Source organism: Sciurus carolinensis, chromosome 7, assembly GCF_902686445.1.
Source record: "Sciurus carolinensis chromosome 7, mSciCar1.2, whole genome shotgun sequence".
Classification (NCBI taxonomy): Eukaryota; Metazoa; Chordata; class Mammalia; order Rodentia; family Sciuridae; genus Sciurus; species Sciurus carolinensis.
In genome coordinates this window covers 89,845,443-89,864,017 of record NC_062219.1, presented here as the reverse complement: position 1 = coordinate 89,864,017, position 18,575 = coordinate 89,845,443, and the positions used below count along the sequence as shown (strand labels likewise).

The 18,575-nt window shown below is 33.1% G+C and overlaps 1 protein-coding gene across 1 annotated transcript in view; it reads left to right on the top strand.

The window, feature by feature from the left end:
• The window catches only part of Fam135a (family with sequence similarity 135 member A), a 126,848-nt gene that overhangs the window by 28,834 nt on the left and 79,439 nt on the right, over positions 1 to 18,575 (top strand). Inside the window, 1 exon segment of the mRNA XM_047557828.1 lies at positions 5,065 to 5,144. Within this exon segment, the coding sequence (XP_047413784.1) occupies positions 5,065 to 5,144 (80 nt within the window).

Genomic DNA, 18,575 nt, shown 5'->3' with positions numbered 1-18,575 from the left:
ATTTTTTTTTAAAGAAGGAAAATTCCATTATGAAAGTACTCTGTTTTATAGTCTAGTAATGCTCTCTGCCTTAATTTTTTTTTTTTTATGTTATGACAACTTTTTTTTGTTGTTGTTAATGCTTACAGAATATACCTTTTCCCATTTTTTTCTTTTCAGGTTTTCCTTTTCCTCATTTTTTAAATGTTTTATTTCTGTTGTAAATAGGAGTTATCTTTTACATCTTCTAGAGCACTGTCTTTTAACTGGAGTGTTTAACCCATTTACATTTAGTGTAGTTATTGATATATATGTTATTTTATATTATTTTATATTTTGTACTTTGTCCTCCTTTTTATCTCCTACATCTTTTCTGTTCATGTTCTGATAGCTGCCAGTATTTTCAAGCTTATACTTCCTAGGGAATTTTATGTTAGTTTCTGTCAGACCCTTAAATTGGCAACACCAATTTAAGGCACTTTTATTCCTTTTTTGGGGGTGCAGGTGGGTACCAGGGAGTGAATTCAGGGGTACTTGACCACTGAGCCACATCCCCAGCCCTATTTGTATTTTATTTAGAGACAGGGTCTCACTGAGTTGCATTGTGCCTCATTTTTGCTAAGGCTGGCTTTGAACTCACAGTACTCCTGTCTTAGCCCCTTGAGCCACTGGGATTACACTGTGCCTGGCGTCATTTTTTATTCTTTAATGGAAATTTTCAGACACCCCCACTTATCTCCTAACCTCAGCAAAGTTTTTTTTTTCCCACTTATTAATGCCCCTCAACTTGTATTCAATATATATCTCCAACAGATGGAATTTGGTTTTTATCCTATTAGCAAAGTCATTACTTTTATCTGAAGAAATTTTCAAAATAGTTCCTTGATAGGAAATAATCTAGTTTGTGTTCACATTCCCTCAGTCATCTTATAAATGTGTTTGTAGATTTCACTAGTTTAAATTAATATCCACAAGAATGCATAGATTGCATTTTCCTATGTATATTTTAAAACTTGATGATTGGTGGTTTAATCTAGAGTCTTAATTAAATCCCAGTAGAATTTTTGAGAAGAATCCTCAAATGATCTTGTGTACTTCCTATTTTATTACATCAGAGGACATATATCGTTTCAGATGTTATCAACCTGATGGACACATTATGAAGTTCCCTATCATTTAATGGATGCTATTCATTGAAAATCTTTGGTCAGAGTCATTTTATTAAGTGTTACAAATGGTAATGTTCTAATTTTGTGTTTCCTTTTGACCTTATTACCTGGGATTCTCTGAACAATTTTAACTCATTAGCTATTTGATTACCCCGAAATGCAGTTTGTCCAGAAAGGACAAAATTTTTATTTTCAGATTTTTGCATTATGTTCTAACATCTTTCAAATATAGTTGGTTTATATTTCATGTCTTTATGAGCTTATGAATTTTTAACATTGTGATGATAATATTACATCATTATTCTTTCTGATGCTTAAAGGGATCCCTTTTCAACTCGGTTCCTATGAACTTCCCACTGAATAATCCAAGTAGTATTTGATAGCTTTCTTGCTTCTCTGACTATTCCAGACCCGGAATCAACCAAAGATTCCTGGTTCCTTTTACTGGGAAATAGTATGAAATCATATGTGCTTCAGGAACACATTTTTGTTGGATCATTACTTCTAGGTGTTTTCATAGGGCAGGTTTAGCTGATACACTTTTATGAGAAAATCTATTGTGTTTATATTGATATTCCAAATTCTAATTTAGTGTTACAAGATTTTCCTTTTATATTTCATATTTGTTTCTTTTCCCTTAATACTGAAAATCTTGATTCTCAACAATACAGATTGTTAATTACTTGCCTTATTTATATATGTGTACAGATATATCTATGGAAGAATAGCAGCATTACTACCAAGGCAGTAAATATTTGAAATTTCTTTATGGTTCTCTCTTATTACTGAAATATATCCCATAAGGAAAAAGCAATCAAAATTTCATTTTAAAAATCACTAGAAATAATTCTCTAAAATTGCAATCAAGTAGGTAACATTAAGTTAATTTGTTTTAGGGTTGCTTAGGGATTGCTGTTTTTCTTTTACTTAATTTTATTTTGTAATTTGTGTGAAAAATTTATATGGTTCCAAATCAAAACTTTTAAGTCCAGTATATTGAGATAGATCTTGTTTTCATCCCTGTCCTTTCTAGTCCTCCTCATAAGTAACCATCTCATTTTTATTATTGTTTGATATAACTTTCCATTTTTTTTTTCTTTTGAAAATACAGGCAAGTAATAGTCATGCCTTACAGCATAAGTACATAGTATCTGTACTTTCTGTGCTTTGCTTTTCTTGGTTAAAATTATCATAAAAGTCATTCCTTTGGATAAAATGATACTTTCAGTCCTTACTACAGTTGCATGGTTGCATCAGTGTGGAGTTGTACTCTTGTTTTTTCAAACATTCTTGTATTGATAAATGTTTTGGGGGTTTTTTTTTTTTTATTTTGTTATTGCAATTAATGCTACAATGACTAGTTATACATCATACATATTTTTTCCAGGGTATTTTGGGGGTATAGTCTTAAATGTGGTATGCTAAATTAAAGGCTAAATGTCTATTCACTTTTGCTCCTTTTGTCAAGTTACTGTACTTATGGGATTGTACCATTTTATATTCCCACCAAAAGGCTAGGAGAATTTCCTATTTGCCAACAGCCTTGCCAACAGAATATTTTGCCAATTGTTGTATTTCAATCAATCTGATAGGTGAGAAAGGATATCCTATTATAGTTTGGGTATTTTAAATTATAAAATCAAGAATAAGTTATAAGTTGAACATCCACATATTTAAGAATCATTTGCGTTTCTTTTTCTGTAAGCTGTTTATTCATACTATCCTTTTTTCTTCTTTGGAGTCTTTTTAGCTTTGTTTTCTATTTTTAAATTGTTTATATTTTGAGAATATTAGCTAGGTTTTAAAAATAAAAATTAAGATTGCTGGAATGGATCAGCAAATGCTCTCAGAACAAAATCAGTTTCATTGCTTTGCCCACCTCATTGTGATTTTTCTTTCCTGTAAATTTTGATTGGTAATGCCCATACCAACTTGTCAGCTCTTCAGTAATTTTATAAAGATTTTTTTTTAATTTTTTTAGTTGTTGATGGACCTTTATTTAATTTAATTTATTTGCATTTGATGCTGAGAACCTAGCCTAACATAGCCCTTAAAATAGAAGTATTTATTCTTTCATTTTTAAATTTGATTTTTCTACTTGATATTTTTTCTAAATATTAATTAGCATGCACATTTTAGCATTATGTTCATTTAAACTTTTTAAACTTTTTACACCTTTGAAGTATCACTGCTTTTCATGAAATGTATTTATTATAATAGATTGCTTTCATAAATGTTCAGTGAAAAGTAAACTTCACTTAAAATAATGTATTTGCTTTTAGAGTTTGCTTTTTTTTGTTTTGTTTTGTTTTTCCCTGTATTTTTCATACCTAACCCACTGGATATCACATAGGTAGGTTTTCAATAATTATTTAGTCATTGTGTGTGTGTGTGTGTGTGTGCGCACGCGCGCATGCGTGTGCATGCACACTCTAGAGGTGATTTGAAGTATATGTGAAGATATAAGTTGTATGCAAATATTGCACTGTTTTATATAAGGGACTTGAATATCTACATTTAATGTCATTTTTCACAGAAATAGAAAACAGTTCTAAAATTCATATGGAAACACACACATACACACAAACCAACCACTATGACCCATAGCAGAATGACTGTTATCAAAAAAGAGAACAACAGCAACAAAAAACCAGATGCTGATGAGGATATGGAATAGAGGGGCCTTTGTACACTAGTGGTGGGAATGTAAATTAGTAAGCCATTATGGGAAACCAAATGGAGGTTCCTCAAAATGGAACTACGTATGTTCTAGCAATCCCACTACTGGGTATGTATCCAAAGAAATTGTCTTTTATTTACATTCTCTTCAATGATGTACACAGGTCCCTTTGCTTAACATGGGATATTGAAAAATTCTTAGAAATTTTTACTTTCCTCTGGTTTCAGGGCACTAGGTCACTTGATTTTTGTTCTCAATTATCTCACATTTTCAGGTAAACCTCATCTTAATCTTAACTTCCTCTCTTTTTGTGGAGTTTTGCCATGTCCCTTTAAGTCCCCTTTACCCTTTCATTCACAATTCTATAATTCTACCTCTGTGTCCTGACCATATATACTCTCTAATCGTTGTATAAACTACTCTACCAATTTATTAAAGAAAAATAAACATTAAATTCAGTTCCTCGGTATACATCTAAACTTATCTTTGACCTTGAATGTTTCTTTTGCTTTTGGAAACTGTATACATATATATGTATACATATACTATATATGTGTATATAGTCTTATACATACATATTTTGCAGTGTAATATTATTAAAATACAAATTATAATGGTCTTACCTCCGAACTTTTCTAATGCAGTTATTATAATAACTGATAGACTTAAAATAAATAGGTAATATTCCAAAATCCTTTAGAACCAATAAGCAAGAATAAATAAATACCTCATACTTTGAAAAAAACTAAAATCTTTAAGCTAAATACATAGCTTTATTTTATTATAGCCTAAAGCCACTTTTAAAAACCATTTTTAATTAATCAGATGGTTTCTCAAATTTATTAATAATTTGGAGATATAGCTCAGTGGTAGCATATGTGAGGCCATAGGTTTGTTCTCCAGCACTGCAAATAAACAAATTTTTTTAAACAATAAAACTCTTAAATACCTTTCTAATTCTATAGGTTGCTATCACATTTTGTCATGTAAAGTAAGAAATACCCAATGTATTGTTTTTGTTTCTTTTATTCCTCTTTATACTTGCTGGACTTTGCTTTTGGTTTATGCCATGCTAATATTAGATATATGAGTCTGAGAATGTCTTCTTTCCCATTGATACTATGTGATATAGGAAACAATTAGGTAAACTTCGTTATTTTAATACATACTATATGTAGACGTTGGAGCATAGCATACTTTAAAATGTTTTGAAATGACTTCCTCATTTTTCTTTAGTTTTTACCAGATTCGTGCATATATGAAAATTCCACCAAGAATTCCCCACAGAGTAGAAGCCAGTTTATTGCAGGCAACAGGTAAGCCACGGAATATTTTCAAGTTGAAAAACAATTCTGGAGTAATATTATAAAGGTCAATGACTTTCCTAAAAATTTTTTTTTCATTTTAAATATAAGATACCAAAGAGCATCATTATGATATTCATTGTAAGAAATATATTTAGGACTTCAGTAAAACAGATTTGACACCATTTGTTTTGGATTTCTTACCATGAACACATGGTAGAATGTTTATGAAAGCTGAATGAAAACATAGATAGTAGTATTTAAAAAGATAATGTGCACATGTAATTTTACCTAAAATTATAAATATATTTTATGACTAAATTTGAAAATATGCATTTTGAGAGCATTGTGTTAAGCAAGTTTCTTCCTGGGTTAGCAAATCTAATTAGAAAACAGAGCCAGAAGGCAGTACAGGAAGATATAAAATAAACATGTTATTACAACTCTTATTTAATTACTTCTTTGGAGAGCCGTCAGTATTTGAGTGTTTAAGCTAAAACTAGTAACCCTCACATAATCTGTGGCCATTTTTTTGTTCCCCAATACAAGATACAGGTTGAGCTTCCCTATTCTAAAAAACAAAATCCTAAGTGCTCTAAAATATGAAATATTTTGAGTACCAATATGACACCATAAGCAGATATTTCCACACTTGACCTCAAGTGACAGGTAGGTTGCATGCAGTCAGAATAGAGGTGCACTAAATATATTGTGTAAAATTATCTTCTGGCCACGTGTCTGAATTTTGTGTTTATATTTGGGTCTTATCCCCAAGATATCTCATTATGTCTGTGCAGATATTCTACAATCTGAAAAGTTTGAAATCCAAAACACTTCTTGGTCCCAAACATTTAGACACTAAAGCTGCATGCTGTTTTAGTTCATATATTTAGGAACTAAAATAGTTAATGAAACATTGTAAAGAGCTGCTGTGTAAACCTGATGTTTTAGTCAGCAGTTTCTTTGCTGTGACTAAATGATCTGACCAGAACAATTTTAAAGGAGGAAAAGTTTATTTGAGGGCTCACAGTTTCAGAGGTCTCAATCCATACACAGCCAGCTCCATTCTTCCCTGCTCAAGGTGAGGCTGAACATCATGGCAGAAAAGTGTGGCAGAGGGAAACAGCTCATATCATCAGGAAGCAGAAAGAGAGTCTCCACTCTCCATATACAAAATATATACCCCCAAAGCCACACCTCAATTCCAATCTCTTCCGGCCATACCCTACCACTTCATTTATTACTCAGTTAATCCCTATCCTTTCTCCTCTGAAGCTTCTTGCATTGTCTCACACGAGAGCTTTTGGGGGACACCTTATATCCAAACCATAACACCTTATATTATTGGTTTTCAAAGCATTATGAAAATTATACACACCTAACATTTACTCTGTGCTGAGCATGATTCAGTCAATCTTTGAAATTTAATGTTTGCTGGGATGATTTTTTTCATCATTCTATGAATATTAAAATGCTTGGAAATGCTAAATTTTGATGAATTGGACATAGTGGAGAGTTTATTCTTTCTGAAGACTGAAAATTTTCTCAGGGAAGTCTGTTGCTTATAATAAAAAAAAATAAGATAACTTATTCTCATCAAAAAGGGGGAAAAGTTTTCTTCTTGACTTGGCATATATCTTAATGTTTTATCTCATTGTCATAATAGACATCTTTTGTAAATCTACTGTCAAGAGACATAAAGGTAATAACTAATGTTATGAGATACAGATTTGGCACTCTACTTTGAACCTCTTTATATCTAGTAGGTGGAATTTTTTGCTCCATTTTTATCTCCTGAAGTTGCCAGTTGAAAAAAAAAAGAAAAATCTTAGTTTTTGAGATATTTTTCAAGATAGCAAGATATATGACATAAATTCAAGAAGGTTAAGTAGGTTAACTACTTTTTGGAATGGTGGATTGAACCAGGTGAGCTCCCTGCCACTAAGCTACATCCCTCACCCAGGTTAATTACCCAGTAATGAATTCCTAACTAGAATTAGTTTTGTGTTTATTACCATGAAGTTTCAAGAGAAATAAAGTCAAACCTGTGAATATTCATTCTGAACAATTGAAGGTTTTCTCACATGAGAACCTGAGAAGTTTTTTGAGATTGAACTAATAATCTATACTAAATTTAATATTATTGTATTTTGGTTCATTTTCATTTAGAATGAAAAAATTATTGCTTTTTGAATGTTTGATGTACAGTTACTTAGTTAATTGAGAAAAAAGTCTATTCAAAGAAAAAAAAGAGATAAGAATTCTAGAGAAAGAAATGGGGAAATAACAACGTGGATAAAAACCCAATAAATTGTAAATTCTTAGCAAGTGACTGATTAAAAGGCAAAAGGAAATATGCCAGAAGGGGGTGGGGAGCTTACTTTCTAATTTCAGTTATTATGTAGTCTTACATGCTACAGATCTAAATACCTCTTTTTTAACGTTCAGTATGATTTCTTCATTCATTCGTTACTTTTCTGTACAAATAGATTTCATATTTATAAGATTAAGAAATTTTCTTTTATAACTTGTGTTAATCAGTTTTTTGTCACTGTGACCAGAATATCTGATAATAACAATTTAGTGGAGGAAAGATTTATTTTGGCTCATGGTTTCAAAGGATTCAGTTGTTGTTGGGTTGGCTCCAAGGAGGAAATATATGGTGGAAGGGCATGGCAAAGGAAAGCTGCTTTAGTTCATGGAAGCTGTGCAGCAAGAGGGAGATGATGCCTGAGGAAAAATAAATCATTCCGGGGCATGCCCCAGTAATCCACTTCCAACTAGGACCCACCTCTCAGTAGACTATTCAGCTATCAGGGGATTAATTCACTGATGAGTTCAGAGCCCTCATCATCCAGTCACTACCTAAAAGCCCCACCTCTGAATCTTACTGCTTTGGGGACCATGCTTTGCACATGAGACTGGGGACATTCCTTATACAAACCATAATACAATGGAAACATTTAATTATTAATTTTATCAATTAGTGCCTGTTTTACTCATAGAATTATTTCTACCTTATTTTTCTCAGATTCTAAATGACAAACTTAGAGGACTGGAAATTTTAGCCAGGCTTGGTATTACGCAATAATTTCTAGAAAGATTGTGGATGTCAAAATTAATAACCATATGATTAATGACAGATGGACAGGTGTAACATTTGAAAGTTTAATCTTGTCAGATATTTAGGTTAGTATAGAAGATAGAATTAAATGTCACAGTATTCAGTTTGGTTGAATATGAGAACCAAATATGAAGAATATGAAGTAAATACTTACAACTATTTACTTCATGGTAATGTTTTAACTTCTCTTTTCTTGACCTAAACTTTATGGAAACATTTTCTCTAGCTCTGCTTCTTCATTGGTAATTTGAGAGTAAGGAAGGGTATCATAAATAAATAAATAATCTAGTGACTTAGCAGCAACCATGACTGAAATATGGATGACCTGTTAGTTTACTAGTATGTGAAAATAATAACTTACGGAAAACACCAGTCTATAAAACAAGCCTGGTTTTGGAAAATAACTTTAGGAATATATAATTTTAGCTTATATGTAGAAACATTAACTGGAAGTTTGTTTTTATAGCATTATACCAGAAAAATTAAACCAGAGATTGCATGCTTCTATTTAAATTATAGCAGCTAAAATAGTTACACAATAACTAGATTATGAACAGGAGAAAAAAATATATATATATAAAGAAAAATCTCTTTTGAACATTTTCCTCATTCTTTGTCAAAATAACAAAATTTATCTGTCATGTCTGAAATATAAGACCAAATGTGTCTTTTCAAGATCTTTTTATTCCAAATATGTTGATATGTTTTACTTTTAAATCTCCAATTTAGAATATCTTATTTTTCCTGATAGCAAGAGATAATAAGGTAGAACAACATCTGCAGACCTATACAAATAGTGACCCTGAAGAAATTGTAAAACTTACTATTTTTCCCCAGCCAAGACCATTTCCAGCATGATTATCTTTTATGTGTATATAGATTCCACAGATTTTCAGTCTTATTTCATCTCTGGATGCCTCCGTGGTAAGGTAAATCTGAAAAGATATAAGGTATTCCCTGCCACTGTACCCAGAATATCTCTTATCACGACAAGTATTAAATTAATATGAAAATCACAGAGGACAGTAGTTGATAGAGTGTGGCATCATAGGAAGACGCTCACCAGTGAAGATTAGATCCAAAATAATGTTGATAATGTCTTAATGAGTTTCCTCACCAACACCCTAAAGAATAAGAATGAAGACACTATTTATTTCAGTCTTTAAGATATTGTTTCTTTCCCATTGTTCTTCAACCCTTAAGACTTGTTTTGTTTTATAAAAGTATTTAGTTTCTAGACTGTGTATCTTTTTTAATATTAGTGATTTTAAGAAAAGGTATCTTTTCAAAAGTGTTTTATCTCCAGAAATTCTTCGTACATAGCTTTCTTTTATTAAATACATTGATTTCTAGCCTCATCCTTGATAACAAAAATACCTTTATGTAGGATAGTTTCTTTTTATCTTAATTTTCTTTCACTTGTTTTTTAAAAATTCTTCTTTTCCTGAGTGCATGGATTTTCTCTCTGCTTTTTATTGCCTCTCCTATTTTTCTTCTAACATTGATTTGTGCTTTCTTCTCAATGTCTTTTGCATATTGAGATGTGTTTTACCATAATTCCTACACCTTCAAAATATTTCTGGAAATCTTTTAGGAAAAAAAACTAGTATTGTTTTCTGTCTGGGAGTAGCAGTAGGACATGTTGGATGACATGGGTATTTTACAGCTTACTGCTGTTACTTTTAAATTATTTTTGGCACAAAATTATGCTAACAATGAGAAGTTTGGATCAGGAAATAACTGTCATCTGCAATGACATCAGTAATGAAAGACAATGAAAATTTATAGGGCTTTTGAAATTGATTAATAAGGAAGCTTTCATGGACTTTGACAACAGATGTCATTGCTGAGTCTAAGAAGCTCTTTCAGTTTGAAATGTTATGTAGTTTCTATAAGAAGTTCAAATAATAACTTCCGATTTCTAGTACTGATAATATTTTGAAATTAAATGTATTCTATTTTGTCTGCTTTTTAATCTTTCCATCTTTTTTTCTGAAGATAATTTTTTATCTAAATATAGGCAGATGGTTAAAAGATCAGTTAATCTAGAAAGCCATATAAAACCATAGTTCTTTTCTTTAAATGTAATCACTTTTAACTATTTCTCTAGTTCTGATGGTTACCTCTATATAGACATTGTTAATAGACTCCTTGAGGTAAAAGTCAGTTCATCTTATTTATACTCTTCCTCTCTTCCTCAACCTCTACCTTTTATTTTTTTATTAAAAAATTTTTTAGTTGTCAATGTGTCAATGGACCTTTATTTTTTATTTATTTATATGTGGTGCTGAGAATTGAACTCAGTGCCTCTACCTTTGAAAAGATATTGCTCCTTTTCTCTGACCATCTCTGTAATTTCAAGTAATACATTTTAAACTCTGTGTCCTATTTTAACAATGATGACAGACCCCTCATTTTATAATAAATATATAAGAAGTCTTCTTATGTCAAATTTTTTTTCTCCCCACCTTCCAGTCTCTTCCTAGTTCATATCCTGCTTTTAACTCTTAATTAAGATTCCAAAGGTTGGCCTGGCATGATGGCACACGCCTGTAATTTTTAGGAGGCTGAGGCAAGGAGGATCTCTAGTTCAAAGCCAGCCTTAGCAACTTGGTGAGGCCCTAAGTCCTAAGTACTTTAAATAAAATACAGAAATGGTCTGGGGATGTGGCTCAGTAGTTGAGTACCCTGGGTTCAATCCCTAGTACCAAAAAAAAAAAAGATTCCACGGGTTGAAAACAAGTAAACAATGTTTGCATTTTTGTGTGGGAGCATAGAGGGAAAGGGGTGTATTCAATTGAAATGAATAGTCAACATAAAGAAGGATAATCTTAAGTTTCTAGAAAGACATGGAAGGTCTAGTTATTTTGTTATTGATCTTAAGTCACTGTTTATATATATATATATATATATATATAAAACTTTTGATTTAGACTTGCGGTTCTGATGTAGTTAACAAAATAATAGGTTGGAATGGGGAAACCAGCTTCCTTTCATGCTCCCTGGAAGAACTAACATGAGCTTCAGTTTCTCATTGGTGAAATGTTTCATTTTGCTTCACAGAATTGTCATGCGTTAAATCAGTGAAAGTATTTATCAAACTTGTAAGAGGCTATACGTAGGCAGAGTAAATTGGATTTCTAGAACTTTGAGAAAGAATGGATTTTGACTTATCATTATTTGTATCATTTCATGTTGGAAAGAACTGAAACTTACAATAATGTTAATTTCTATTATGCCACACAGTAATTAAGTACCTAGGTTGTTAATGATTAAACTTAATATTGATAAGTCAATAAAACCATTTCTGAGATAAAAAGCTTGAACTAGGATAACCAAGGTATGAAGGAAGGACTGAAGAGATGAAGAATCTCACAATTTATGTTTTAATTTATAAAATATCAAGGAAATCTGGGTACCCGAGCTTGCATTTCTGTTCTTACAAAACTTGCTTACTCTAGAAAATGTTTTAATTTGGACAAAACTAGTTTCAAGTCTTGAACTTTTATAACCACATAGCTACCACTCACATAAGCTATATGGGCATAAAAGCACCTTGTTAAGCCTTCTTCCCTAGTGAATAAAATAGAAATAATAATCCCTGTCTCTCCATGTGTTTTTGAAAATTAAAAGAAATTATGTAAGGAGACCTAGAACAGTGCTCAATAAATATTGGTTCCCTTTGTATTGCCCTTTCTTTCTAACTTAAATTGCCCAGATGTTAAAAAGCTGAAGTAGAATAGACTCTAGGATCTCAGAACAACTTGATTTAAGGGAAAAACAGACTGGGGAGAAGGAGCCTTCTTGATTTGTAAGATTTAGCCTTTTTTTGTAAGCAGGATAACTGATTAATATGGTTTAATATTTATATACTTCCATTGGGCCTTTTCTTCCCCATGAGACAGTTATTCGCTATTATAAGTTTAGCAGTTCCATGATATAAATAAGAGAACCCATATGTTTGAACTAATTTTATCAATGTGACATAGAGATCCAAGCACAGGTTTTGGAGCAAACAGATATGGCATTTGCTTCCTAGTTGAATTAAGTTATCAGAACCTTGGAGTCTGTAAAATAGATATATTAATCCCTGCAGCAAAGGGTTGCCAAGAGGATTTATAGGGTTATCTGTAAAGCACAGTGCCCAGTACATGGTAAGTGCTAGGTATGTGAAATCGCCATTTATCAGGAGAAAGAAGGGAAAATTGTACAAAATTTCAAAACATAATTTTTTATGTGGGGAAGGTCTTTCTACTAAAAATATACTCTGTTTGAAAGAAGCTTTCCAACTGGGTAAGTGTTTAGATTGAGAAGAAATCAGTTCAGATTTGATCAAAAGAGAAATTTCCAATTATTTGTATTTGACCATGGTTTTTCCTAAAAACAAAGATTAGAAATAAGGTTGTCTAATTGTTTTGTCTTGGCAATGGTTATTTGGCTATTTGTAATAACACTTTAAATATTTTGAACTGCTGCAAACAGAAACATGTTTCTCTGCTGTCTTTTTTCTCCTTGAGCTTTACCCAGGGACCAACTTTTGAGGGCATTCTTTATCTTGTTTCTTTTGAGACAGGATCTCACTAAGTTACTGAGGCTTACAATCCTCCTGCATCAGCCTTCTGAGCTCCTGGGATTTCAGGCATGTGCCATAGTGCCCGGCTTCAAGGCCCTCTAACATGTTGGGATAGTTGTGCAGAATTGTTAAGATTTTTCATGATTAACTCTAGGCTACCTATGTAATTTTATTTCCCAAAATTCTCCCTGTAGATTCTGTGGAACCACTTCCAGTTTTTCAAATTTGATGGATTCTAACTTGCTTCATGTACTACTGCACATGCTTTCCCCCCTTCTTACTTCCTTTTTTTAAGCCATGGATAACTTTCCTAGGCAACTAAAAGTTTCCTCTGCCATGTGATTATAATACTTTCTATATACTTATTTTTGCTCTTACCATGTTAAGAAAAATTTCTCAAAACTGTAATTCTAAAACCATCAAATATCAAGAACAATGTGGAAATCAAGTGCAAAAAAAAATAGTTAACTGGATACAATTCATATTATGTCACTAGTCTGTTACGGTTATCTGTAACCAAATAATCCAGTCATTAGTTTTGTCTTAAGTTATAAAGTTTTATCTTTCAGTGAACTTTGCATGGATTATGAAACTTTCATTTCTTTAGCATTACAAGTCTCTATTTTGCTTTCCCCAGATAAAACAACTTCATTCTGTCATTGTCATTATCTTTTTACCTGGCTTAAAGAGATGCTGATAATTACATTGCCATTTGCTTTGGCTTTCTGAAATAGGGAGTTAAAGAGATTATCACATTGTACTGAAATTATTTGCTTGAATGTTTCTATCCAAACTAGACTGGGAACTCTGAAAACACTCATTGTTCTTATTTATGTTCATATCTGCTAGTTACTAATACTTCAGATTTAATTATGTTTGAATGAATGCTCACTTGTTCACAGAATAAATAAGAAATTCCAAGCCTAGCTGTTTAACAAAATAAAATGGAAATGCAGAAAGTGATAGAAATAAGATGTAATAAATGTATTTCTAGACTTCCAACGATATTGTCTCTAAATTGTAGCTCTGAATGTTTGTGTTAGCAGATAACTGATAGGCAGTGAAAATAGATAGGCAGAGTGAAAAATAGTCATTTGAACAAGGAAATCGGGCAGTAAATTAAGAAGTTAGATGAAAGTTAATTTATTCAGTAAATACATGAATACCTGTTATGTGTAGACAAAGCTCTTATTCCTAAATTAAAACAATAAAAAGACAAATATGGTTCCTAACTTCATGGAGCATTATCATCTAGCAAATATTAAAAACAAAAAGAGTTTCAGATTCAAGACAATAAATAGAGTACATACAGATTTGGGTGTTATTTTTAAGACCTTTTGGTAATAACAAATGTAGAAGTACAGCACACGTAGAGTAGAATTATGGTTACCAATACTAATTATTCTGATTTGATTATTATACATTAAAAACATCCATTGAATTATCACACTGTACCCCATAAATGTGTACAATTAAAATAATAATTTAAAAATTAATTTTTAAAATGTGATAAGTCAAACACCCATTCATAATTAAAAAACAAAAACAAAACAACTAATTGAAGGGATCTTCTGAGACCTGTTCAAAGACATGTATGAAGAACTTAAAATTAATGCTCTAACTTATTGGTGAAAAGACTTTGTGCTTTACCTGTAAATATGGGAACAAGACAAGACATGGTCATTTTAACACTGTATTCAACATTGTATTAGAAGTACTAGCGAAGGAAATGATACAATGAAAATAAAATAAAACCCTCTAACTTAGAAAAAACAAAAAAGTAATGGCTGCCAGAGGCTGGAGAGGGGAAAAAGGAGAGCTCAGTTAACAGGCACAAGATACAGATAGATAAGAGTGATAAGTTCTGGTGTTCTGTTGCACAGTAAGGTGAATACATAATAATCTATATTTCAAAAGAGCTATAAGAGAACATTTTGAGTACTTCACTAATAGAAACCATAAATGTTTTAAGGTGGAAGAAATGCTAAGTACCCAGATTTGATCACATATAATGTATACATGTATTTAAATATCAGATTGTACCCTATCTATGTACAATTATTATGCACCAATTAAAAATAAAATAAAACTTTTTTAAAAAAGGAATAGCAAAAATGTTTCAATAAAGTGTTGAAGTATAGAAAACAAGTGGAAGCTGTACTACCTTTTGGGACATGTGTTCCTCCCCCCTTAATTCTGAGAGGTTTCAGGCTTAGAGCGAGGCAAAGGTAGCAGATTATGAGAAATGAGAAGTAGGCCAGAAAATGAGGATAAGTTAAATGCCTATGATCAAATCAACTGTGATAACTGGACATCCCAGCCCTGAGTACACAGTATCAGGAAGATTGCTATTTTCTGTAGGCCCAAAACCTCAGGGCTTTTTTGTAAAAAAAATTCCCATGAGGTATTAGTATTGTAAAGTCAAGCACTCATTCTTTATTATTGTTACTATTGTGGTAAAAAAAAAAACATAAAATATGTCCTCATAAATTTTAAATATATATAGCTCAGTATTGTTAATTATATACACACTATTATACAGCAGACTCTAAAACTTTTTTGTCTTGTGTAACTGAAATTCTATACCACTGAACAGCAACTTTCCTTTCCGCCTCCCCCAGCCCCTAGCAGCCACCATTCTTCTTTCTGCTTCTATGTGTTTCACTTCTTTAGATACCTTATAAGTGGAATTCTGCAATATTTGTCCTTTAATAGGCTTATTTCCCTTAGCATAATGTTTTTAAGATTCATCCGTGTTGTAGCATAACACAGGACTTCCTTTTTTAATGCTGAATAATATTCGTGTGTGTGTGTATTACATTGTCTTTATCCATTCATCTGTAGGTAGGCATTTAGATTGTTTATACCTCTTGACTGTTATACAGAATGCTTGAATGAACGTGGGAGTACAAATACCTCTTTGAGATACTGTTTTTAATTCTTTAGGATAAATACCCAGAAGTGGAATTGCTGGGTCTTATGGTGGTTCTATTTTTAATTTTTTGAGGAACCTCATAATATTTTCCACTCTTGGGTTGTAGTTTCTCTACATACATAGTGCTAACCATGTTTACTAAGTAATGAAATAAGAAATATGTGAGACATGGACCTTGCCTTTAAGAAATGTCTATTCTTTTCAGATAATTAGGTTCACACCTATAATCCTAGCTACTGGTGAAGCCGAGGCAGGATGTTGGCAAGTTCAAGCCCCACCAGGGCAACTTAGGGACACCCCATCTCAAAAATAAAATAAAAGGGGATGGCAGACTAGAGGGTGACTGCATCTGCTGTCGCTCCAGAACTCAGGATTCAAGAAGGGGAGGCATTGAGAGACTCGGACTAACATAGAGCCACGGGGTGAGTCTCCCCCACTGGTTGAAGCTCAGCCCCGGTGGCAGGCCCGGACAGGGGCGACTTCTGAGAGCAGGGCAGGGCAGCTAGAGTCTTCCCCAGGCAGCCCTGCTCCCTCCACCAGCGGGCACCTTCCATGGCCAGCTTCTTGGAGGAGGCCGCCCAGTGAGAGCCTTTCTGCACAGAGCCAGCTCCAAGTCCAGGAGCGAGCGGCGAGCTCCGCCCTGCAGGCAGCTTCAGGGACCAGGGCAAGGCAGCCAGGGACTTCACCAAGCAGCCCTGCTCCCTCCGATGACAGGCTCCTTTCACAGCCGGCTTTTCGGAGCAGACCGACCAATGAGAGCCTTTCCGCACAGAGCCAGCTCCAAGCCCTAGAACCAGTAGTGGACTAGGGGCAGCTTTCTTCGGAAGCACAGCATTATCAAGTTCCTCCAAGACTTCAGGCTACCGAAGGCTGGGAGGTGATATATTGGAAATCTACAGGGACACTATAAGCCAATAGAGGAAATCTGCAATATCTCAGAGTCCCACTGACATCTCACCAATATGAGAAAACAAGGGAAGAAAATGTCCCAAACAAACCTAGATACTATATCAATAAAACCCAATGACAGCACAGCAGAAGAAATGTCAGAAAGGGAGTTCAGAATGTACATAATTAAAACAATCAGGGAAGCAAACAAGGAGATGAAAGAGCAAATGCAGGCATTGAAGGAAGACATGAAAGAGCAAATGCAGGCATTAAATGATCGCACCAATCAACAGTTAAAGACCAATATGGGAAGCAAGATATCATTTCAATAAAGAGTTAGAGATACTGAAAAAAAACAAACAAACAGAAATCCTTGAAATGAAGGAAACAATAAACCAAGTTAAAAACTCCATAGAAAGCATAACCAATAGAATAGAACACCTGGAAGACAGAACCTCAGACATTGAAGACAAAATATTTAATCTTGAAACAAAGTTGACCAAACAGAGAAGATAGTAAGAAATCATGAACAGAATCTACAAGAATTATGGGATATGATGAAAAGGCCAAATTTAAGAATTATTGGGGTTGAGGAAGGCTTAGAGAAACAAACCAAAGGAATGAACAATCTATTCAATGAAATAATATCAGAAAATTTCCCAAATCTGAAGAATGAAATGGAAAACCCGAGGCTTATAGAACTCCAAATATACAAAATTACAACAGACCCACACCAAGGCACATTATTATGAAAATAACTAACATACAAAATAAAGACAGAATTTTAAAGGCCGCAAGAGAAAAGAATCAAATTACTTTCAGGGGAAAACCAATACGGACATCAGCAGATTTTTCAATCCAGACCCTAAAAGGTAGAAGGGCCTGGAACAACATTTACCAAGCCCTGAAAGAAAACGGATGCCAACCAAGAATCTTATACCCAGCAAAACTTACTTTCAGATTTGATGACGAAATAAGATCCTTCCATGATAAACAAAAGCTAAAGGAATTTACAAAACGAAAGCCGGCATTACAGAACATTCTCTGCAAAATATTCCATGAGGAAGTGATGAAAAACAACGATGCAAATCAGCAATGGGAGGAACTAGCCTAAAGGAATAGCCAAATAAAGGAGAAACCAAATCATGTCAAAAAACAAAAATGAGTCAAATGACTGGGAATACAAATCATATCACAATAATAACCCTGAATGTTAATGGCCTGAATTCATCAATCAAAAGACACAGACTGGCAGATTGGATTAAAAAGAAAAATCCAACAATATTCTGCCTGCAAGAGACTCATCTCATCGAAAGAGATACCCGTAGACTAAAGGTGAAAGGATGGGAAAAAACATACCATGCACATGGACACAGCAATAAAGCTGGAGTATCCATCCTTATTTCAGATAATGTGGACTTTAAGCCAAAACTAGTCAGAAGGGATAAAGAAGGACATTACATGCTGCTTAAGGGAAGCATAAATCAGCAAGACATAACAATCATAAATATCTATGCCCCAAACATTGGCTCATCTATGTACATCAAACAAATCCTTCTCAATTCCAGAAATCAAATAGACCACAACACAATAATACTAGGCAATTTTAACACACCTCTCTCACCACTGGATAGATCCTCCAAACAAAAATTGAATAAAGAAACCATAGATCTCAATAACACAATCAACAATTTAGAATTAACGGACATATATAGAATATACCATCCAACAAAGAACGAATACACTTTCTTCTCAGCAGCACATGGATCCTTCTCTAAAATAGACCATATTTTATGTCACAAAGCTACTGTTAGCAAATACAAGAAGATAGAGATCCTACCTTGTATTCTATCAGATCATAATGGATTGAAATTAGAAATAAATGACAGAATAAAAACAGAAACTTCTCCAACACCTGGAGAT